The sequence below is a fragment of the Prunus dulcis genome, chromosome 1 (genome assembly GCF_902201215.1).
Source record: "Prunus dulcis chromosome 1, ALMONDv2, whole genome shotgun sequence".
NCBI lineage: Eukaryota > Viridiplantae > Streptophyta > Magnoliopsida > Rosales > Rosaceae > Prunus > Prunus dulcis.
In genome coordinates, this window is record NC_047650.1 from 33,254,037 (window position 1) to 33,278,044 (window position 24,008).

At 38.1% G+C, this 24,008-nt stretch overlaps 4 protein-coding genes across 7 annotated transcripts; 2 read left to right on the forward strand and 2 right to left on the reverse strand.

The window, feature by feature from the left end:
- Positions 1 to 1,440: 1,440 nt before the first annotated feature.
- Positions 1,441 to 3,044, reverse strand: LOC117615638 (transcription factor bHLH77-like). Its single transcript, XM_034344752.1, has 4 exons — positions 2,388 to 3,044; positions 2,015 to 2,278; positions 1,756 to 1,887; positions 1,441 to 1,639 (listed from the first exon to the last, which is right to left on the reverse strand). The coding sequence occupies exons 1-4, from the start codon at positions 3,042 to 3,044 to the stop codon at positions 1,544 to 1,546; spliced, it is 1,149 nt and encodes a 382-aa protein (XP_034200643.1). The 3' UTR covers positions 1,441 to 1,543.
- A 5,931-nt stretch (positions 3,045 to 8,975) lies between these two features.
- LOC117621583 (adenine phosphoribosyltransferase 1, chloroplastic) lies at positions 8,976 to 12,167 on the reverse strand. Of its 4 annotated transcripts, none has more exons than XM_034352150.1 (7): positions 11,849 to 12,154; positions 11,428 to 11,541; positions 11,065 to 11,175; positions 10,732 to 10,824; positions 9,815 to 9,964; positions 9,595 to 9,653; positions 8,976 to 9,308 (listed from the first exon to the last, which is right to left on the reverse strand). In XM_034352150.1, the coding sequence occupies exons 1-7, from the start codon at positions 12,018 to 12,020 to the stop codon at positions 9,252 to 9,254; spliced, it is 756 nt and encodes a 251-aa protein (XP_034208041.1). In that variant the 5' UTR covers positions 12,021 to 12,154; the 3' UTR covers positions 8,976 to 9,251. The 4 variants fall into 4 exon arrangements, with proteins under 4 accessions (XP_034208041.1, XP_034208058.1, XP_034208065.1 ...); XM_034352167.1 differs by having other exon boundaries at positions 11,428 to 11,593; positions 11,849 to 11,965; XM_034352174.1 differs by having other exon boundaries at positions 11,428 to 11,770; positions 11,849 to 11,964.
- Positions 12,168 to 15,657: 3,490 nt separating this feature from the next.
- On the forward strand, positions 15,658 to 16,819 carry LOC117614973 (zinc finger protein ZAT10-like). The gene has a single exon (XM_034343929.1). It carries the CDS (start codon positions 15,820 to 15,822, stop codon positions 16,636 to 16,638), a length of 819 nt encoding a protein of 272 aa, XP_034199820.1. The 5' UTR covers positions 15,658 to 15,819; the 3' UTR covers positions 16,639 to 16,819.
- A 3,885-nt stretch (positions 16,820 to 20,704) lies between these two features.
- Positions 20,705 to 22,232, forward strand: LOC117614210 (LOB domain-containing protein 39-like). Its single transcript, XM_034342974.1, has 2 exons — positions 20,705 to 21,203; positions 21,311 to 22,232. The coding sequence occupies exons 1-2, from the start codon at positions 21,020 to 21,022 to the stop codon at positions 21,796 to 21,798; spliced, it is 672 nt and encodes a 223-aa protein (XP_034198865.1). The 5' UTR covers positions 20,705 to 21,019; the 3' UTR covers positions 21,799 to 22,232.
- The last annotated feature ends 1,776 nt before the right edge of the window (positions 22,233 to 24,008 follow it).

Consider the following 24,008-nt stretch of genomic DNA (forward strand, 5'->3'; position numbering starts at 1 on the left):
AAGAAAAAGTATGACATCCATTCAATACGCAGAATGTTTCTGTACTCAACCAAGGCAATTCCTTTGATTGGGAAGAAAATAAATTGTTCTATCACACCAAACCTCTCTAAATGAAACCTTACATGAGCTTCAGATGCATCAGATCCTGAGAAACCCAGCCAGAGCTGTTTAGAAGTAGAGAAAATATCAATGGCTCCAGTATCCCCATCAAGAGCGCCAAACGATTTGCGTTGTTGTGGAAGTATATGGTGAGACCAAATGAGGTTGAGTTGGTGTGGAAGTATATGGTGACACCAGATGAGGTTTAGGAGATTCAAAAGAACTATTTACACCTCCACTTGAAGATCTTAGGAGAGGTGATCCAAAATCCATTGCATCTTGATTCTTCTCAAGATGAACATGTTTTCTCCCACCAAATGAATTACTCCTGAATTCTAATGGAGATCTTGTGACAGGTAAAAGCACCTGGTGGTTCATTAGGTCCCGGGGCACGGAAGACCTGCCGTGTGACATATCTCCATGCTCCCTAATCTCACAGTTTGTGGACCTTGTCCCCCCACTGTCTTGATTGGAACCCACAATATTAGTTTCAAGAGGGATTATAGAGCTGCGAGATTTCAGGTGTTGGCCTCAAATAGTATAGCCGCGCGGCTATACTCCTTATTTTATACCTTTAAATTTTATGAAACGAAATAGTATAGCCGCGCGGCTATATGCGGTCTAGCCCCGCGGCGTTACGCGGTTTTTTAAATTTTAAAAAAAGAAATAGTATAGCCGCTCGGCTATACCCGGTTTTTTCCAAATTTTTTTAAAAAAGAAATAGTATAGCCTGCCGGCTATACTCGGGTTTCCCCTTTTTTTTATAAATGAAATAGTATAGCCGCAGGGCGATACCGAGATTTATTTCGAGCTCATAAACACAAATTATGACTCGCTCTCTTCATCATGCTTTTATACGTATTTAACATAAATTCATCCTTTTTCTGTATAAATTATTATTATCATTGACTGATCATACTAAACAATGCCGCACGAAGCTTAGAAAGCCATCTGGCAGCTGATAACATCCAATGAACTGTTTCTCATATGTTTTGGATCTTTCCCTCTATCAGAATCTCAGATAAAATATTGTAAGCGCATCATAACACTACTATGGTTACTAATTTATTCCCTTTCTGTGCCCAAGGGGGTCGCATTTAAGTTGGTCATGGTAGTTCCGTGCTCTTGCAGGGTTACATATGAGTTTGAATCTCTCTCCTCCTACATTCGAGAAAGTACATATGCTGAGGATTGAGGAAGGTTTTATATATTTGGTGTTTTCAAAAGCACAAGAATCAGAAACCAGACGTGTTCATAAGAAACTGAGGATTCTCCTCGTGATTGAAAATGGAATTTATTGAACTTAATAAACCCATTACAAGTTAGGGAATTAAATTAGTATACATTCATTCTGTTCATATGTTATAGCTTAAATATATTTTGATAACAATTAACAATTAGAAAAGGGAAGGGGAAAAAAAAACAACAGCAGCTTCCTGCTGTGTCATAGAACTGGAGACATCTTCTGCAGGCTGAGACCAATATCCATTCCGTTATAGGCAATAGGTGCGTACATCCACATATCATCAGAGCTTAAAAGCTGCAATTTAAATAAAAGAAAATTAATTGATAATCAGAGATTATATATATTTGTCACCACTTAATTTTAAACAAGAAATTTGAAATTTTTGTTAAAAGTGTAACAAATTTTCTCACCTTGATTTGGAGCTGCAAAAACTTCACATAATGAACTGCCTCTTCCAGCATTGTGCTGATGTCAACCTTGGTTCCATTAGGGACAAGGTTCTGTAAGATTCTCAATCTCTCATTAATTCTCTCTCTTCTTTTCTGCAAGATCCAATCAAAGCAAGAACTGTAAGAAACCATTTATGCATATGTTTGAATTAAAGGTCTAAATTGATTGAAGCATAAAAATAATGAAACCTAGTGTGAAAACAGAGATGTTATTGCATACCCTTGCATAGAGGCTTTGTGGATCAGTTGCTGAGCCTCTGTTGGCTCTTGTCTTGCCATTCAAGTTAAGGGCTGATGATGTTTTGGGGTCTGAAGTTTCTCCTCCATTGGTCTCCTGAGAACCATTGTCATCCTCAGAGCTGCAAGAACTAGTGCTCTGCCTATCAGCCCTTGTGTTACTCTCTTCTTCATCTTTGACTTTCACATCTGAGTTAGCCTTTTCGCCCTTCTTTGACCTTGCATTATTTTTCTTAGTTTTCTCTACCTGCATTATTATGTGGAGCTGATAATTAGAAAACTGATTCAGAAATATAAGAACCAAACCGACAACCAGGCCATTAAATTAGAAGTCTAAAACTTTAAATGATGCTTACATCTTTCGAAAGACGTGGTTTCTTCTTTGGATTACTGTCAGATTTGTCATTGTTAGACTTGTCTTCTGCCACATCATGCACCCTTTTCAGATGCAATTCCTCTCCTGGAATTGCAATTGCAGCTGGCTGGCTGTCATCTGAAAATCCCAATCTGTCACTGCCAGAATCTTCTTTGTTAGAGACACTTCCTTCCATCACAATGTCAGAAAATGTTGGGATGAATGAACCAAAGCTCTTTCCATCATGATCATGATGATTCATATAAACATCCATAGATGCAGAGATATCATTAGCCACAGGGACATGGCAAGAATTACCAAAGTAGTAATTTTCCTGGTTCAGAATGGCAGTAAAAATTCCAGCACTACCATGATTGTTATTACCATAACAACTCTCCTGAGAAAGATAATGCACATTAGAGTTGAGAGCATCTGAAGGATGTTGAAAGAAGCTCTCATTGACCCTGCTCAATCCCATTTCAGCTTCAGGAATATTGGGGCAAAAGGAGGCTGGGATTTCAAAGTTCATTCCCTCATTGTGCTGGAAAGGGAATGAACCCTGAGAAAGAAAATGTGGAGTGAACTCAATCTCCTCAGTGGAAAACAATCTGCTCAAGGATTCCCATTCCCCATCAGCAAAAACACCAACAGACTCCATTTTTTTTCTTCTAAGTGTTTGGAGAAAAAGAAAAGGTACAAGCCTTGTATCTTTTTTAGTGCTGTAGCTATCAGAAGCTCAATTGCACTCAGGACAAGCAAGCACTAGAAACACTTATATACTCAACCCCCGAAGCCCTCCTACAAAGAATGTAAGTAAGGATTGACTTGAATTGTAAATGCAATTCTTAATTCCAAATGATTGTTGATGGGGGTAGGTCCCAATCCTCTGTAACTGATATCAGAGAGTCCACTGTGGGGCCTAAAACCAGGCAAAGGACAACTCAGAGGAGGGCCAAGTTCATGCAATGATGGGATTAAAATAAGAAAATGGTTCAATGGGATTAAACCACCTAAGACCTTCGGAAACCGGCATGATTAGGAACAAAAAAGGGTCCAATGCAATCATTGAGAGGTCAGTTAAGAGTGATTAATTAGTGTCTCTTAAACTAATTAGTGATAATGTTGAGAGACATAATTAAAAGTGATTAAGAAGAGCATGCGCGAGGAGGAAAAACTTAAAACTATATAAGATAAAGCAGAGTTTCGAAATTGTCAGAACGTGGATGGTGTCTGTCTTGTTGAATATTATATCAAAATAAACCATCAGAATTCTTTTGGCGGAATTTTAAAAAATTATTAAGCAATGGACGGCCAATTGGGCTAATTATATACATCGTGCGGGGGGCTGAGTCTTACATTCTCTAAAGCACTCAAAACTCCGACAAGGGAACCGCAGAATTCGCAATTTGTCCTCACCTTGCAAAGCTTAAACTCACACAGTATATATCTACCGTCATCAACCCCATTAATATAACAATCTGTAAAGTTAATATCTGTTTACAACTCATCATCAATCTCTCCCATATCCTATGCACTTCAAAAAGTCAAGCATCATATGTTTTTGCCACTCTGCTCTATTTACAGCTATGGACATTCGTCACAGCCGTCGAAGTTTCGAAGTTGGTAGGCTGTTTCAAGAGCTTAGTTTAATCCTAATAAAACTCATGTAGTGGCGGATACATGAATTTTTTCTTATGGGGTAAAGCGAAGCAAACATCCCACATGGTTTAGTTGCCCTTTGCTCTTAAGCTTAACCCTGCTCAGTCATACTCAAGGAGAACCTAATGGAATATTTGACAATTTCATGTATAGCAATAATGGGAGTGAAGGCTATTTCATACACGAATGGTGATCATATTATAACCTCGTCTTATCTAAATGCATGGTTTAAGCTTTAGTCTAACAAAGGAAAAATGTATCTCAGAAAATAAGTCCGGTAAGAAAACGTGACCCGATTATCATACTAAGTCCAAATTTTTGTATTCATAAAGATAAGACTTATGAAAACAAATGAGTAGAGAATTAGTCAACACATGACAAATATGATATAAAAATATAGTACAGAACAGATGGTTGTTCCTGTTTTGTTATGTCGACATAAAGTTTTACTTTCATAAACCGATAAGATTCGAATAAGCAGCCAAATGCGAGCCCTCAAAAATCAAAAAGGGTTTTGAGGGTATGAACAGTGAGCACGTACCCAACTGTCTCTCACTAGGCTTTGAAGCCGAGTCTTGCGCTTGAGTTCCAAAGTCCCACGCGTCAGAAAGAGACCATTTTTGCAATATTCTAATGAACACATCTGTTGGGACGAAAGTTCGATAAGGTCTTCGTTGTTGTTTGGAAAATTGCACCGGCCATTGCACGACCTTGGAAGAAACAAATAAAACCCTAAAAATTGTTTGGCGGGGAATAAAATCTATACAGACAAAATGGAACTCCCTAAACATCTGATTTTATTCCTTAATCACAGAAAAATAAAACTCTGTCTTCTCTCTCAATGCATTCATTCATTCGTCTCCTCGCACGATTTGAAGGGTTAAGTTAAGGGTTTGCCATTTGTTTCTGGTACCCTTTCCTCCCACATTAACAAATGCATAGAATGACAACTATATCCTTCTCTTTTCTGTGTATACATATATAAACCAACCAACCACCAAATTAAACTAATTAAATACGGGAAAGGCCAATTCATTCTTTTTCCAGTTTCGATGGTTTTGTGTTAAGCTCGGGCCACGTGACTCTTCAACACCAATATTTTTTTATTTTTTTATTTTTTTTGTTGCGAAGGAATAATAACATTGAAAACATGCATAGGGGATTAAAAGATTTTTGCTTGGTCGTACTGTTACGGACATATGCTTTTGGAGAAATTATTTTCCCTCTGTTTGGTTAAATTGAGGAAAAGAAATACAGCTGTAAACCAGTCGAGTCAAGCCGAATATCACCATATAAACTTGAAGAAGAATAAAATAAACGCATTACTTTGAATTTTTGGTTTAAGATAGAATTAATTTAAATTTATTTTTCAAAAGATGGGTCACTTCAAGCAAATTTCTTACAAACGAGCTACTCACGAACTTTAGGAGCTAAACATAGCTAAGTTCAAGCTTAGCTTAACTTAACTTGTTTCTATTACGAGCTTAAACAAGTCAAATCAAATACGAACTCAAACTGCATCATGTTATAAAGTAAGAAGTGAAGTCCATATGAATAAAATAAGGGAGTATTAGTCAAAAGATGAAATTATGATGTTGGGAGAAAATGTTGAAGATGCATCCACGGGAGGCCATTCTAATTGCCTATAAATAGGTTTCCTCTTAAGTTGTAAAATACACAACCAATTAGAAGAGAAAAGAGTGAGAGTCAAAGAAGAAAAGAGAGAGTGAGTTCTATATGAGAAGAAATTCTGTCAGTGTAAACACCACAAAAGCAAATATAATTCCACTCCTAATATACTCTCAATATTTAGTGATACTTCTCATACTCTCTGATTATTCAAGTTCTATAACACGTTATCAGCACGATAGTCTCTCCTTTTTATTTCTGAATTTTTCCCAGCTCAACACTATGTGATTATTTCTCTGTCTCTTCTCTGTCATATATCCACTCTCACTTTACTACTACGACGACATGCAAACTTTCTTTTTTGTGTTCTCACAATTTTTATGTTGTTTCATCCATACTTGTTTAATTTACTTCTTTGTAACGTAATTTGGAATGGTGTGGTTTTATACCATATCCTGTTATTTTATAGTGGAGTAATTCTTATTACCCATTGCGTTGGAACACTAATTATCATAATAAAATGATTGTGTGATCTTAAAACTCATCTATTATATCTTGAATAATGACGCAGTTATATTGCCCACAATATATAATATATTATATACTTTATAATATGTCAAATCAAGATTGGGAGACCTTCAAATTTCAATCGTTTACCCGACGCATATCGTTTGGTCGAGTCAGTGCCTAACTCAACGGGACGAGTCACAGCCACGTGCTTGTGATAGGCTCGTCTCACTACGATAGTTTGAGGAGTTAACAGCCTTAAATACCATTATGTTGCCCAAGAACCACCGATATAATAGATCCATTTATTCCTTCTTATTTAATTCTTATCACAAAAGAAATTTTATATATATATATATATATTGGCATGCATTGTAATCGATAAATACTAGTATATATTTTTCATACGTAGCCTATATATATCCACATAATTTTTATATAAGATCAATCAAAGCTGGATACTGTCTATATATCGGATCCTGCGACGTGTATAATCATAGGGTTTGAAAGACAAAAAAAATGCCCTAAACCAATATTGAACACCACATTGCAGAGCAGCATAGATGTAATAACCAAATTAACTAAGAAGTGCAACTCAGCAAATAACCCATCATTTTTTTATGCGATCCCAATTTTGCCAGAAGTATGGGATTTTTAGTGTCCTATTATCAATTGTTTATAAACATCATATCATATGCCAATTTTTTTTTATAAAGAAAATCTAAACGGTATAAGGAAAAACTGTATTTAACTAAGCAAACTAATACAAAAGGGTACGTAAAATCTGACCCCGATCGAATAAATGTTCGAAAAGGGTGTCCTACACCAACGTACGCAAGGGCAACTCTGACCAAGACAAAGTATATCATCTATATGCAAAGCAAGCATATGGTGCTACCCTATATGAGCAGCTTAATTCGCTTCTCGAAAAGTATGTATGAACTTGTTTACTGGAAATCTTTTTAGCAAAGCTTTAACATCCTGCACAGTGCAGCCAATAAGACAGTAATCATATGCCAAATTTCAGATCGATCATGTCAGTCCAAAACAAAAATACTCGGATATATACACAAGTACTTCACTTATGTCGTTTTGTCTTTGTCTCTCCAACTCCTTTTTTACTGAAAGAAACAAAAATAATTTATTCAAACTACGTCTTATTCACATATGAAAAGTAAGCGTTTACTGTTGGGTTGACAAAATTGAAACTCATAACAGATGTTCTTGAGATCGTAATGTCAAACTAGCTTTAGCTTTTATATTTTGATTATCACTTCGCCAATCAGATAATTAGCATTAGACCCCCTTTGCATAATAGAGAGTTAAGAGACCTGAGACTTTAACAAAAATTAATGTAGACACAAACCCAACACCTAACTTAATACAATTTAGATGAAATAATTATTCTAAATTAAAAGATTCTTATGTTTGTAATAACTTTTCCCATATTATATAACACTTCGAAGTCAAAGACTTTATTGACTTTCTCTGTTTTTTGCCAAGGACTTGCTCATATTTTAAAATTTATTTGTAGAATTATGGATGATATATTTATGAAAAATATTGAACTCTTTAGAGCATCTCTAACAGCTTAATCATACCGTAATCGATCCTTAAAGTATCTCCAATCCATATTTCAAAGCTTTCCATAACTTTTTTTTATTTTAAAAAAGTACTTTTGCCATACATAATGGTACTTTGGTGTTAGTAGCCTGCTCCGGTTCCTTACGAAACTTAAGTTTGCAACAGCTACAAACTTTGCCACTTCAATTGTATATGCATGCTTTCATTTTAACCTAAAAACCCAACACAAATGAAAGGACTAAAATGAAAACAGAATGCTTAATTATGAAGGCAGTGGTTACTCGGCAATTATATAAAAAAAACATTTGGTTGGTTGCAGTGCTAAAAATTTCATTCACGCCACTTATATAAAAATTGCCGTTGGAGATGCTTTTCCACATTTTGGCTCAAAAATACCTTCTATCTACCATCCAATTAGCCATTTTGGACATCACTTTTGGTTTTGAGTTGACAAATCTAACTGGGAGTACTATTTTCTCTCCTGAATTTGTTTTGGTTTTTAGTTTATTTTTGTTTGAAATATTGTTTATGCTTTTTGTTACAGAAAAACTGAAATATTTTTCGATAATTGAAAGAGAAAATACTCATGCTCGGTTTTAAGGAGTCAAACTTTTTCCTTATAAAAGTATTAAATTTTTGCCAACCATACTCTCAAAATTTTATTTTTTATTTCTTATCAGTACCAAACATTAAAAATATTGTTTCATGGAAAGGAAGAAATATTTTCATTGGTTTGTATAATTAAATTTTAAAATTTAAAAGGGAACAAAGGGACCAGCACCAGTTCCAATTTCTTGGTCAGATAGAATGTAGGAAAAACAATATTCTAACGTGGGGCTGGTTGACTATTATAAATCATACAAATTATATACCTAAATTAAACACATGAGGTGTTCAGTCAGACCAAAAACGAAGAGACGTGAGGAGGCTTCAGTTTTTACAAACATCAAACATCAAACTGCAAAGTGTTGTGCATCATTAAATTATGATAGAAATGCAGCAAAAGAGTGCCCTAATCTGTGTTTTTTTTGGGTCGAACGCCTTAATCTTTGTTTCATCTATGAAGTTTCTTGGTCTTTATATCCCCTATTTTATGATTTGCCCAATTTAATTTGCATTGCTAATGTACATTAAGAACATGAAAACTCAGGCCAAAAGAATAAATAAATAAAATGAAAAAACAAAGAGCATTTGGGAAGAGTGGAGGGGGTGAGATAAGAGATAATTGAGATCATTTTACTTTGGTGACTTGATGTTCAAATCACAAGGGAAAATAGAAAAGCAACAAATTATTTATTCTTAGTACATATAACATACATCTACCAAGTTTCTTTTCCTCTCTTCAATCATCGAATGTAAACAAACACTTCATAATCAACAACCATAAGCCCCTGCTAACAACAAAGTTGTTGTTTTTGAAATCTGCAGCTCCAAAAACCAGGAACTCAAACGACAAAGAAATTTACGTCCAACAACAGAACCATGCTCATGCGTCTCCATTAACTAGAACAAATAATGGTTTGTCCCCCAATCGCTCCCGTCCCTGTAAAAGTACATCAAAAATGCTTTAATGAAAAAACTAAACATAATGAGAAAAATATATATCCATCCAGGTTAAGATTTCTAGACTCTACATTGTGCAAGACAATAGCCAGAAGAACGTGATGTTTCAATAACTATACAAGCGAAAAATATTTTATCTTTAAAATCTTCTGCTTCATATATAATTATTAATTCGCCTGCAACTAAATGCTCGATAGTAGGGAAGCATCAAATTAGCCTATAACTAATCAAAGGGTGTTTCTGACACCATATTTGCAATGTCATACCTTTAGCCCTGGCAATTCAATCACACAGGCACACTCAACCACATGCACTCCAACACGCTCTGCAACAACAAACCAAAAATGTGAGTCTTGCAAGCAGAAGGGTCATCTGGATTCCCGGCCAAAATGGGAACAAATATGGAAAAAAAAAAAAAAAAAAAAAAAAAAAAACATTATTCTGTCCAGAAACACTTAAACATATATTTATGTTTTGATATACTACCAAGAAGCCTGAGTGCAGCACCCAAAGTTCCCCCTGTTGCAATGAGGTCATCTATGATCAAGGCACGCTCTCCCGCTTCTACAGCTCCCACGTGCATCTCCATTATATCTGTTCCATACTCCAAAGAGTACTCTTCAGAAATAACCTTCCCTGCAGAACCATCAAAACATGAGAATTTTATGCCATCTTGGGAACTACATTTATTTAAAGCACCAGACATTTGCTGTGTAAATAAAATGTAAAATTCTATTAAAATAAAATAAAATGTAAAATAAACTTAGCACATTAAGAATCACACTTTTTATGCTTTCTTTCACAAATGGCGGTTGAGAAAAGCCACAAGCTACAAAATCAATACTTACGCATGCAAAGAAGCAAACTTTCTGATGGAATAAAGATATCTAACCCAGCTTTTGAGATTTATTTGTTGCGTTATTTTCAGACCAAGAATAACCTAGTTTTGGCGTCTATGTATTTGTTATCAGGTGAACTTTCACTCCTTTCTACAATTTCCTACTGAGAAGATTACTTCAAGAGTGATGCAGAATTACTATAACCACTCATTTCCTGTTACTCATTTCTCAACAGAACTGGCAATAGCACTATCTCCAACATATGGCTTTAAACATTTTAAAAAAATAAATAATTCTTTTATAAAAAAATACTGTAACTGGATCAATTCAACATATTGCATTATAATGTAAGATTGATAGATGATTAAGCCAGCCTGTGAGTTAAATAACATTTATATTGTAAAATACATTGACAGAGATGATTTAATGAGCTAGAGTGAAAATTAAATTATCCTGTTGTCCCGATAACTAATCAAGGATTCCTCCTATGGAGAAACTTCTAAAAGCTCAGAAATTTATGCAGTTTAAGTGGAGAAAGAAAAAGGAAAAGGTGTCAACTGTTACCGGGCAACTTATTTGGTTTTCTCATAGGCACAAATTTTGCCCCAATGGCCAATGCAATAGGAGGGCCAAATATAAAGCCTCTAGCTTCAATACCTGCATTATGTCATCAACAGAACTTCAGATCATAAATATCAACCAGCATTAGGTATATACATAAAATAAACAGCCACTGAAAGAGAAAGACCCGCCTAAACTATGATTTTGGGACCCATGCCAGAATGCTAAAGACTTGGGCTTTGGATATGGTTTCATTTCAAACCCAACTAAATTTTCTAAAAATAAAATAAAAATTCATATAAACTAGCCATAGTGAAAGAGTACGTTTTGAATTACCTGCAACAACAGAGATTTCTTTGTCTTTGTACCTCTCAACAAACAAATCAATGGTATCCTTGAAAGCCTTGGTATCGAGAAGCAACGTGGTTATATCTTGGAACAAAATCCCTGCCATGAAAAAGCTCAGTTAAGCATAACTCACCCGTGTTCTTAAACTCAAAGAAGCCTCCATTCAAGAACAGAGATCAAGTAAAAGCCAAAATCTCCCAGTACCCAGATGAAAAATTGGACCAATAGCAAGTACAAATCCCATAAAAGATCAAACCCACTAAAGGAGAGACAGGTGTACATACTTATCAGAAAACAAAAACTAAGATGTTTGAAAATCAATGCAAAAATTGAACAATAAGCAGCATGTACCTGGCTTGGGGAAGTCCGGTATGACTCTGATAGCAGATGAAATTCTAGCAAGACGAGGGTCCTTACCATCTTCCGCAGCCATTGCTCGAACTTGCACTGATTTACTCTTACTCACTAGCCACACAAACGGAAAGGGTGCGGCTCAGAAGTTAGAGTCACTACTGCACTGTTATTTTTTGTTTTATATGAGAAGAATAAAAATACCCTCCCACCAACCGCGTAAAATCATTATTGACCAAATTGCCCACTGCTTACAACTTTTCGAGGATTTTATTTCACAAAAGGAAAAAAAAGATATTTGTATTTCTTCATTGCCAATTACGACGTTTTAAATGTTAGAGATCTACATCACAAAAGGAATAAGATCAATTATTAATGAACAGAATCAAGGGTGAGGATTTCACAGGGTTTAGAGCTTTACCGGAGGAGCGCGGGGGAGGGAGGGCAGATCGGTAATTTGGGAAGCGAATGAAGGACAGCGCGGCAGAGGAAGGGGACCTGTTAAACGGAGCTGCGAGACTGCGAGAGCTGACGGCAGGTGAGAAAGCGAAGGAATTTGAGGAGAAAAGGAAAGAGGTGCTTTGTGGGATCATAATAACATAACATGGGCCACTCCTCCACTTTACAAAGCCGCCCACTGAGAGTCACACTGAGACTCTCTCTCTCTCTCTCTCTCTCCCCTTTCTCAGCCAAACCAAAATTGTGGAAACTGAAAATCGCAAAATTGACGTAAATGGTCAGTCATATCAGATGGGCATTTTGGTCCTACTAGTTCAACTTGGCCATCCACCAACCCAACCATGTATAATTGGAATTATAAATTAGATAATAAAAATAAAAATGGTGCTGTGTTTTCTTCATTTTCCTTTTTCTTGTGAATTTAATTTTGAAGGGGTAAAAAAGAATCGAAGTCTAACGGAGGCTAGCTAATAAGAGGTGGGCGGTGGGAAAGGCATACTACCACTACCATGTTTTGCTTCGAATCTGTGAGCTGGAAAAGAGGAGCAAAACTGGATCACATTTACACCACTTTTCTTAACCTTTTTATATAATATATTACTTCTTTTTATTTTTTTTGGTAAACCTCATGAGTCATGCTGCTGGATAACGTTTTTATTTTTATTTATTTTTTATTTAGGATGGAGTGTGTGTGCATTGGCTGTGATGGATAAAGTTAAGGTGTCACAATAAGAAGATATTCTAACGTTATGTTAATGTTGATGTGGGAGTGCATATTTCATTTTGTGTTCAAGTTGGATTTTTGAGTTTGTTGCATGTTTCACACGTTACTAAAATTATCCTACTTCACGCATAATGTGTGACGTGAAGTGTTAGTGTTGTAGATTTAAAAAAACAATGGGTAATCATACATTATGCTCAAACTTGACGTAAATTGAATGGAACTCGAAAAACTTGACGGTACCAATGTTTAGATTCAGTCATTCTTTTGACCCACTGTACTAATGTTTCTGTTATAGGAGCTGGAAATTTCAATTACATGGGCCTGGGTTGGTCTTATGACAACTGGGTTTCTTTCAACCCAATAGGTGAGTTTACTATTCAGGACCAACATGAGCAAAGTTTGCAACTTTGGGTGAGGTGAGGTCACCCACCAGGTAACTACCCACTTGGCCCCCACTGACGTAAAGCAAGTATTGTCCAATGTATGCCGCCTTTGCAACAATACAATTAACCAACATCGCCTGTCACAATCTAAACACAGTCAACATATCCAAAACGGACCCCCTTTCCTATCTTCTTCCAAATGTCACAAACTTCCAATCCAAGTCCAACCACACCAAGACTTTTCTCATCCTATTATTTTCACTTATTTATTTATCCATTTGCTTCTTTAAATAATTGCAAACAGAGACGTAGCTAAAAAATAAAAAAAATAAAGTCACATGTTTTTCATTTTCATTTAGCTTCCTTATTATTAGGCGTAAGTATCTTTGGGGCTGCTTCAAAATCACTTGTTTTTTCTCATTTGAACAATTAAAAGTCGTGTGTGTGTCTATACGGATGGCTGATTAATTAGAGAATTAGCACCCGCTTTCGGATGCGTGATCAACTAACCGACATGTACATGTAGGTAAGCAATGACTTCACCACGCGCCTACCCTTTTTACCTTGCGAGTTCCACCCATTCACTCTCTACACTTCCCTTGCATTTCATCATGCCCAGCTCAGTCTACCACTTGTTCATCTTCTTATCTGGCTTAGAAAATTAAAAAAAGGTTAATACTATTCTTAAGTAGTTGCTAAATGCAAATGGCATCTACTTTTTTGGGCGTCACTGTACGCATGGTAGTAGCGTACCAACATTCGAATTCAATGCCATATGTCGTCGCTGCCTTCGTTGCTTTCCCATGTCCCTTTCTTCTTCTTAGCCAAAAAGCAAATTATTCATCAAAATTTTCTAAATTTATTTTGTTTGAGGACAAGCAATATAAGATTTTTCACACACACACAATTATGATATTTTAGATATTCAAATATGAAATCTCTAGTTTATAACTCAATACTCTATTTTATTGAGCTAGACCCGTAGATATTTTGAAATTAAATACAGCAAAATGTAGATAAACTCAAAAGGGTAGGGCTCAATACAGTGGAGTGTGGTTTCTTAATGTCACTGGGGAAAAGCCAAAAGGCAGCAATGGGGCTTTTGGCTTTAGGCCATACGGCAGCTCCTTGTCCTTTAGAACTGAGGTGGAGTGTGGGCTTTGAATCCTAGACACGTCCACGTAAAATTCTTAGGGGATAAGGCATCCATTTCTTTCAAGGAACAAAAGCCACACTTTTTATGTTTAATTTTTACACTCTCATCTCATTCAAAAATATCTCATTTAATAAGACATTTATCCTTTGATCACTGTTCATGTTTGTTATAATTTAAAAATGATAATGAAATTAACGCACGAGATTAAAAATTTAAACTTGTGTGTTTATGTGGGGTGGCGGTTTAAAATTTGTTTTTGAAAATATCTTATTAGTGAAGATAGAATAGAAGCAGCATGTCAGCATATAAACAATGAGTCGGCGGTGCACGTGTCACTAACCCAGATGCTTCGCATATGTTCGTGTTCCTTTCTAGCAACAAAAGCCATCTTTCTGAGTGGAGGAGCGTCAAACAACAGGTAAGAGCAGAGAAACACAAAACAAATTGAACAACAGTGCTTAATCACACGCTGACGTGGCACTGAACTCCTAATCACTGGGTCTTTCTAGAAGTACAAGCGTGAACATACATCAAAAAGGCTTGTGTGTTGTGCAAACAAAGTTGTTATATTCCGAGTGGTTAAGGATATTATGGCTGCAAAAACGTGTGCACATTTGATAAAACGAGTGGATTTTGTGATGGGAATTGTAATTATCTCCTGTTTGTGTGATAAATAAGGATAACGGTTGGTGTTCAAATTCAGAAGCTAAATTAAGTAGTGTGATTTGGGATATTTTATGGTAATCTGATTGGGGAACCCAATTAAGGGCAAGGATTGTGCAGACACTTGCAAATGGTGTGCCTAAAATTAGGCTGCACAAAAAGACCCCACAAGCCCTGTCCACCACTCGTTAAGCACAGTTAGTCTCCACCACCAACCCATGTGATTAGGCCCTTAATCACTCCAAATTAAGTTGGGACTTGTGACGGTGTGTGTGTGTGTGTGTGTGGTGTGGTGTGGGGGGTTTGATTTGATTGAGTTTTTTTGTTTTAAAGTTTGCCAACCCTAACTGGACAACAAACTCTCCCCAAACTGTACAGCCAGCGTGTGATTAAAGGTCGGTCCAGATCCAAAGCACAAGGAAAAGTCGCAAACACAAGCCGACGCCGTTTGATTAGTAAATTGAGGTGGACCGGACCGCGTATGTGTGGAATTTCAGAAGGGGTGTGTGTATAGCTATTGACTTTGAAACCGTCTTTGGAAGCTCAGTCTTTGTAGTTAAAAAGTTAAAAACGTCCATGCCCATTAGTGGGCCCACATAGAGGCAGCAGTACTTATTCCACTCTTTGACCGACTTCAGTCCTCCTTGGCCACCAAGCAAGAAAACTCCCATCTCTCCTAAGTTAAACAAACGTGGTAATTTCGTATCCCTCAAGTCTCTTTTTCATTTACCAAATAAAATAAATAAGAATTGAATATACGGACACTTGGTCCACACACTACTACTTTCCTACCACTTGTCACGCAACTTCGCTCTCCTCATCGGCCCTTTATAAACCCCTTTCCCTCATTCTCACTCTCACTCAACTCTAAACTTTCAAATCTCATTTCCATTCACACATTCTCACTCTCGTCCCAAACCAAAACAAACTCTTTCAAGTTCCTCAAAATTTTTAAAACCTCCTCCAGTTTGCCAACACCACAAAGCAAACACTCAATTGCTCATCCCATGGCTCTCCAAGCTCTCAACTCTCCAACAACCGCAGGGGCCTCTCCTTTCCGCTTCGAAGAGGCCGCCAGTAAAATCAACTATGTCGAGCCCTGGACGAAACGCAAGCGTTCCAAGCGTCCACGCCTAGACAGCCCTTCCACCGAGGAGGAGTACCTCGCTCTCTGCCTCATCATGCTCGCTCGCGGTGGTTCTGGAAGCACCTCTGCCGCCACTACGGCAACAAACTCCGCCGCCTCACACCACATGATCACCCAATCCCCTTCTAACGCCTCATATCAGGAGCCGTCCACGTCAGCACAACCCCCGAAGCTGAGCTACAAGTGCTCTGTTTGCAACAAGGCCTTCCCTTCTTACCAAGCCCTCGGAGGGCACAAGGCCAGCCACAGAAAAGGCGCCGCTGGATCGGCCGCCGAAGGCCCTTCCACGTCATCAAACACCACCACTTCGGGCACCACCACTGTAACCGCTTCCGGCAGGACCCACGAGTGCTCCATCTGCCACAAGTCCTTTCCCACCGGCCAGGCCTTGGGCGGGCACAAGCGCTGCCACTACGAAGGCGGCGTGGGCGCCTCCACAGCCACAGCGACGGCCACCACAACGAGCGCAGTGACTTCCTCGGAGGGAGTGGGGTCCACTTCCCACCAGGCGGTGAGCCACGGCCACCGCGAGACCTTTGACCTGAACATGCCCGCGCTGCCCGAGTTCTCTCGCGATTTCTTCTTGTGCGGCGAAGACGAGGTGGAGAGCCCTCACCCGGCGAAGAAGCCCAGGATATTGACGATCATGAAGCCCAAACAGGAGATTACCCAAAATTAGAAGAGACTCCGACTCTGATGAGGAGTTTCTCTAGGCATTAATATTGGAATTAATTCTAGCATGTATTTCTTTAATTTTTCTTTCTGGGTTTGAAATATGTTCATTTTTTGATATCCTTGTATAAACAAGCTGTTGAAGTAGTATTCGATATTTGGAAATTCAATTGATTTTTTCTCCCAAAGAGTTTGTCCTCAACATTAATTCAATTCCCATTCATTTATCGCAATATATTTTCCCATATAGCTTCCTTCTTAAATTTCTTTCTTAAGGAATTGGGATCGTCATGATGAGTTGGCACAACCGAGTCCAACCAAGTCGGCGTGAGTTGGGTGGCAGAGGCCACCATTTGCGCATGTTTTGGTAACATTTGAAAAGCAGAGAGAGAGAGAGAGAGAGAGAGAGAGAGCGTGTTTATGTGACGGTTTTTAACTGTAAAAATATTACACACCTACTACACTAGTATAGTGAGCTAAATGATAGTGCTCACTATTCAGCTACCGTCCATGTGATTCACGCGTAAATGCATGTCGGCTAATTTTCCTAATTTCTTTTTTGAATTTATGTAAAATTTGTAATTAATAATAATAATGAAGTGGGAAGGTGGCGAGTGATAAGGATGGATGAGATCAAAGTCGTCAAGGAGAGGGAGAGGGGAATGGGGGCCGATGTTTTTGTTTAGCGAGGAAGGAAGTGTGGTGGATCGGATAAGAAACAAGATAGTTTTGGTGGTGTTCGCGTGTGGAACAGATATGGATGCCACCTGTTATGGTTTAAAAAAAGCCACCTAAACTGCCACGACCACGGCCATAAAATGCAATGGCGTGAAGCGTTTACCCAGACCATGTGTAATATAACATTTGGCATGTGTGTGTTAGGCAGCTGGGCTTGGAATGATTGTTTGTTTCATGTTATAACTGCAAATTGCAAGTGAGCAACTTGGCCACTTTCTTCTAGGGGGCTATAGCCTATATTATATTATTATTCATTTCAGTTCCTCTCCTCTGGGTGTGGCGGGATCTGGCACATTATCATGATTCATGAATGGCGAACGCCTTTTGACTTTTATTTCTAAAACCGAACTAGTCAACAGCTAAAAGAGAAGAATAAGAGCCTTCAATATTCTTCTAGATGAAGCCAAATCCTTGTAAGCTAAGGGAAGGGGAAGCCTCTAGGCAAATCTACTAGTCTGCTTCAAATTTAAACAGGGGAGGGACGAGGGAGGAATCTCCAGAAGAATATCGATACGACAAGTAGCATTTGCGTGTAATTTCAATCTTCATTTTTCAAATATAATAACTAATTAACAAATACTCGGTCAACTATAACTAGACTTGGAAAATAAGTGTAAACCGCGTGGGATTGCAATTTGCAAAGTCTTGTTCACTTGTTTGTTTTCACACTACATATCCCACTTCTTAACATTTGTCACTACAAATTAATAATTAAAACTTTGTTTTGTTTAGGGCAAATGCACCCAATTATAAAAGTTCGTATTGCTTTATCACCAGACCCACTTCTCTTCTAGAACCCCAAAACTCTTGTGGCTCTTATCTTCTTCTTCTTCTTCTTCCCCACAACAACACTGTTTTTGTACTGTACAACCTTCTTTGTTAGGAAGGATTAGACTAGACTAGTAAAGTGTCTATATTTCATATGCAATAAGTCTAGTCTAGTCTAATTTAGTTTTTCCTATTCATACATGTCCACTTCATCACATGAGAAGACTTTTATTTGATTTAATAATTTGGTAGCTAAAGGCTACTAGAGCTATTAGCAGATGATTTATTAGTTGGTCGGCTAACCAACTAGGCTGTTAGAGCCAAGTAAACCCCCTTGTTTGCTCGTAGCAGCCCACATTTGAGTCTATCTTAATATAACAATGAAACGATGCCTACCTAATTAATAATGCGTTTTCTTAACTAAGTATATTTGTATTTTGGCTTAATAACTTTGATTTATCTTTGAATACGTATTTCGTATTCATACATCGGCCCATGACCGACATGTCATGCATGCCTATGGTAATTATTAAACTTGTTGGGTGTATCATATGACAAGATGTGCTGGGTCAAATTTCGGGGAAGAAAATTAGCCCGGTTTGTAACACCTAAACTACATTCCAAACTGCCAAACCATCCATTCTTCCAAGAAGCTTCTTCGGGCAAGTTCTTTGTATTATTTGATGATTGTACAGTACGGGTAGACTTTTTGGACGGCGTTCTTGTTTGGTAGGCAGTGGAGCACACCAAACAAATATCTCAACACCCCCATGACCTGGCTCCGTTTCTTTCGACCGGTGTTACTGTGACACCGAAAAATTACCAAGTTGTGAGAAAACAACTAGCATTGTAACCTTGCACATATTGTTTTTTACTTTGGGGCTGGACCACTGATGTAGTGGGTTGTGACCATTTCAGCATAGCTGAGAATGTCTCTTCTTCTTGTTGCCCAACTCACATTGGCTGCAATTAGATGGATCTTTCATTTTGCAGATGACACATGGCTTCTGTAGCCACCACCAAAAATGCTTCCCCACTTATGAACCTCCTCCAACAATCTAATCTATTTTTATTTAATTCCACATCTCTATCTCTCTCTCTCTCTCTCTCTCTCTCTCTCTCTCTCTCTCTCTCTATATATATATATATATATATGTGGGTGAGGTGTATTTCACCAGGTAATTCTAATTTCTAGCATATAGAGCCAGTGACATCGAAAGCAAAGAAATTCGTTATGGAAAATGACCAAAAGTTAAAATCCTTTTTTTCGTTTTCTTCTTGCTTACATGTAATCACTAACTAAACAAGATAGAATATGTCATTGTGGTAGTCTACTAAGGTAAACTAGGACCGCTACAAGCATTACTGTCTGCCGCAATGCAAACAAAACATAGAATATAAAGGGGGCTTAATCAAACTATTGGCCATGAAGGTATGATCAACTTCCACATTGACTTACTCACCTTGTTCATCAATGTTTTCCGTATCACTTTGCTTTATATAGTCCAATCCGTGGATAAGTAAGTTCAAATTGATGATGTGATTTTTTCATTACTCCCTTTAATTTTCTATAATGTACTAGTGACGTTAACGTTTTTAACAGAGTTTTTAAGTGAATTGTGAATTCAAATAGGGTAATATAAAATTTGACCATACTTCCATGGTAAACAAGAATAATTAAGAATGTAGAGAAAGACATGGTTGAATACGGTTCCATGTAGTGTACAAATTGTATCACGTCCAACCGGAACAACATAGAGATATTAGGACTACGATTGTGTATCCTTCAAAAACAAAAGAAGATTGTCTAGCCCAACCCGACCCAGCAATCTGTTCTTTTGTGGAGGAGAAAACCCAGCAAAATAGAATTAAGAAAACTGAAATTTATGGGCCCGTAAGAAAACTGAAATTTATGGGCCCGTGAGTAAAATTGATCCAACCCTTCTGATTATGTCTGACAGATAACAAGGTTCAAAGCTCAGACCATTAACAAATTTTGGATGGAGCAAGACTCCTCCAACTAAAACTTGCAAACATGGGTAAGCCAGGCCCAATCCTTCACTATTCAGGAGTTGCCTGTGTCTTCACTGACCTAACCTAGCAGCCTCCTTTTTGTTTTGGTTGGCCAAGGAGTTCCTTGTATAAAGTTTCCAATTTTGAATAAACAATTGTTATTTTTGTCACGAGGCTAAAACCTTGGGACTAAAATATAAAAAACGGTGCGATTAGATTAGTCATCATGCAAAGGCAGCCAATTGACAGTCCACTCATTGGAACTCGCATTGTCTCTCAAACTCTACCTTCAAAGCTGCGCTGAGTTCGCAATTTAGCACCCAATCCAATCCAACCCAACCCAACCCAACCCAAACCCAATACATCCAAAAACCCACCAAACCAAGTTAAAAAGGAAAGGCTGATCCAACGGTTGAAATCCGGGAAAAGCCTGCGATCTAACGGTTGGATCGAGGTCCAAACAGCGGAAACACGGAGCCGCTCTGTCTCGCCCAGAGTTTGGAAGATATATATTCCCCTTTCTCCTCGTCGACAAGACAATCCCACCCCTCCGTGGGGTCCCTTCAACTCCAATTGCACCGTCAAGAACCACAAACGCTTAAACTCAACCATAGTTTAGCCTAAAGCCCCTTAACTTAATTAGAACACACTGGTCTATTTACTAGCTAGTGACCCTCTCTCACTCTCACCCTCTCTCTCTAGTTTCTTCTTTTGCTTCCTTCCAGTGAGCAACACCACCTCCCTCAACAAACCAACCCTAAACGAACCAATTTAACATCATAAAATTGTTGCAAGTTTCAAGTGAGAGAGTGACCAATAAGTTAACTGTTAATATTAATTTTTGGGGGGAGATCAAACGGACGGTGGAGATGAGCTGCAACGGATGCCGAGTTCTCCGAAAGGGGTGCAGCGAGACGTGCATACTGAGGTCGTGCCTGCAGGCGATCGACTCCCCCGAAGCCCAAGGCAACGCCACTCTCTTCCTCGCCAAGTTCTTTGGCCGCAGCGACCTCCTTTCCTTCATCTCCGCCGTCCCCGAACCTCAGCGCCCCGGTAATAAGCACAATTCTCACACAATTTATTCCAATAAATAAATAAATAAATATCAAATTTCAACAACTAAATTAACAATCTACCTTTTTTTTCCTTCCTTTTCTCAGCTCTGTTTCAGTCTCTGCTGTTCGAAGCGTGCGGTCGTACGGTCAACCCGGTCAACGGAGCCGTGGGGCTTCTATCGAGCGGGAACTGGCACGTTTGCCAATCCGCGGTCGAGACGGTCTTGTCCGGCGGCGTTTTGAGGCCGTTGACGGCCGTTTTGACGCCGAGCCTCCACAAATCTTCCGAGACGTCCAGTAGAGGCGCATGCACGCTGCAAAACCTCTACTATCCATCCGTACCGTCCGCGTACTACGACGCGGAGCGAGTCCAACCGTTCGATGCGGGGCTCTCTCTGAAGCCGAATCTCGCGGCGGGAGAACGAGGAAGAGGCAGAGGAATGAGAAGCAGCAGCTGTGTGAGTACTGCAGTGGAGAAGCGGCGAAGGGATACGGTGTCGTTTAGTTCGGAAGAGTCGGTGATGACGTCGACGACGAGCTTTGAACGCGGCGGGGGTCTCAAGGATCGCAAGGTTTTGAACCTCTTTGTCTGAGTACGATTAATAAATTAATTAACATATGAGAGAGAGAGATTAGAAGTGATCAGCGAATAATGTATTAAGAGGTAAACTGATAATCGGAGCCGATCAATTTTGTTGAATTTTCCGGCGAAGCATTTGGTTTTTTTTATTTATAAATATTTTATTTTATTTTAGTTTTGGTTGGGAGGAGTTGTTGTTGATAATGATGATGACGACGTGTACAATTGTCGTTTAAGGACGCAGCTTTCAATGGGGTTGCCTGGCCGTACATCTTCTATGTTTAGAGGACATGCTGCTACTAGCAGCATTCGTTATCCGTCTCAAGCTGATGATGAGGACAAGTGGAAACATGTTTGATTTTCATTTCTCATCTCTTTGCTTTGCTGTACATTGTGATATAAATTTACTTTCGCCAAGCAATAGCGGTATTCCAATTAAATGGCACATTATGACGTGTTTTAATTTTATTATATAACAATGCGTAATTGATTTGAGATGTCGTCACAATGATAATTTCATTAACAAAAATTATTATACAATTGTTTTGATTATGGTTTTATATTGGCGAGACATTAACCTTATTTTATTTCCAATGGGTAATGAGTTGGTTGTTGGACATTTATGGACTTGGAAAACATGTGTCTTGAACAAGTATATAAACATCTTGAATTTCCAAAATATATTAGAAAAAATGCTTACGTTGTTGATGACTCATGTAATTTAATTTATTTGTATGCATGTATGATGTATATATAGTTTTAAAAAAAATGCATCTGACTTCTGAGCATGCAGTTGGATATATGTATATAATTAGTGATGAGCTTAATTAGGATGTAAAAATAACACAGCAAAGAGGACAGGCAAATGGCTACATTGCCTTATCCGGTTCAGCTTAATCTTTTAATTAAAGCATGGAAACTGCCCAACTGGCCCCAACAGTGTTAATAAAAAGTCCTGGATCCAACTGATATTGATAATTGATTGAACCCCATTGTGAGTTTCTTTCTTTTTTCTTAGGGTGCACACATAATCTCCCATAGCCAAAAGCCAATGCATATAATTTCGTAATTATAATGATAATGTAAATAAGTGATATCTAAGTCAGGTTTTGTTATAATTTATAAACATAATCATAGACTTTATGCCTTTCTCCGGCTCGAATCCGGAAATTATTAGGGGTAAGACAAAGGCAAATAAAAGGTGAAGGACACATGAAAAATAAAAGGTGAAGGACACATGAAATATAAGGCATATGGAATTAATTGAATTGAAGGCATATGGAGAAGAGAGGAGAGGGTAGGAACCGAAAGGGGGATCGATAGACGGATGGATATCAAGTGGGAAAAAGTGGGTCCCAATTCAAAGGTCTCTCCGTATATTGTAAGATTTGAAAAAAGTTAGAAATGGTGCGGTGCACGTCAGCCCCATCCAAGGACACAGTCCTCCTCCATCGGAAGTGGGTTCCACGGCATCACCACCTATTTTAGTATTATTTTTATAATTTGTTCTGGTGGTTCTTTTTTCACAGAAAAGCTAACACTGGAAAAGGACACACGCATATACAATTCAACCATTGAAGCATAGAAGAAGAAGACTTGTTCTAATCCGTTCGCGTCGCCGCGTCTCTCAAGTCGCAAGATGCTGTGGGTCCTACTCCTACACTTGGACTATTCCTCTCCCATGCTTCCATTGCATTTGCATACCACAGAGACAGAGGCAGACAAACTTGTGTCATCTTAGAACTACAACTTGTTTATCTTTTCTCTTTTCACTTGCTTTTTTCTTTTTTGGTAAAAAGAAAGAAAAGGTAAATGATAAGAGATGAAAAGCGGCAGTGAGGATTATGTATATAATCTGCATTCTTATATAGATATGTTATGTTACAAATGGTTTATAAGGTAAGCTTGTCTCATTTTCCTCTATAACATGCTCCAACTTTGATTAACAATAAGAAATTCGAACTTAAAATCTCTTTTAATGTTGGAAATCTCTCACAACACGTCATCACATCACTTTTAAGTACTGGAATATCATGTCAAGAGTCTCAAAACTCAAATTGTTAGAGAGTGAGGTCTTCAGCTCAAGTGGTATTAGAACGAGGTACACGTAAGATAAAGGGTATTATATCTTTCTTGATCAGATGTTCTATTCAGAGAGCTGAGATTTTTGAAGAAACTAATGAGGTAGAAATAGGTCATGGTTTTATGGACAATAGAAATGGA

Coding starts and splice junctions, on each gene's coding strand:
- LOC117615638 (XM_034344752.1), bottom strand. CDS start 3,044: ATGGAGTCTGTTGGTGTTTTTGCTGATGGGGAATGGGAATCCTTGAGC. Junction 2,279..2,387: donor AACCACGTCTTTCGAAAGAT/GTAAGCATCATT, acceptor ATAATAATGCAG/GTAGAGAAAACTAAGAAAAA. Junction 1,640..1,755: donor TTTTGCAGCTCCAAATCAAG/GTGAGAAAATTT, acceptor TTTAAATTGCAG/CTTTTAAGCTCTGATGATAT.
- LOC117621583 (XM_034352150.1), bottom strand. CDS start 12,020: ATGATCCCACAAAGCACCTCTTTCCTTTTCTCCTCAAATTCCTTCGCT. Junction 9,654..9,814: donor TGCTGCACTCAGGCTTCTTG/GTAGTATATCAA, acceptor TTGTTGTTGCAG/AGCGTGTTGGAGTGCATGTG. Junction 9,309..9,594: donor TTGAATTGCCAGGGCTAAAG/GTATGACATTGC, acceptor GTACTTTTACAG/GGACGGGAGCGATTGGGGGA.
- LOC117614973 (XM_034343929.1), top strand. CDS start 15,820: ATGGCTCTCCAAGCTCTCAACTCTCCAACAACCGCAGGGGCCTCTCCT.
- LOC117614210 (XM_034342974.1), top strand. CDS start 21,020: ATGAGCTGCAACGGATGCCGAGTTCTCCGAAAGGGGTGCAGCGAGACG. Junction 21,204..21,310: donor CCCCGAACCTCAGCGCCCCG/GTAATAAGCACA, acceptor TCCTTTTCTCAG/CTCTGTTTCAGTCTCTGCTG.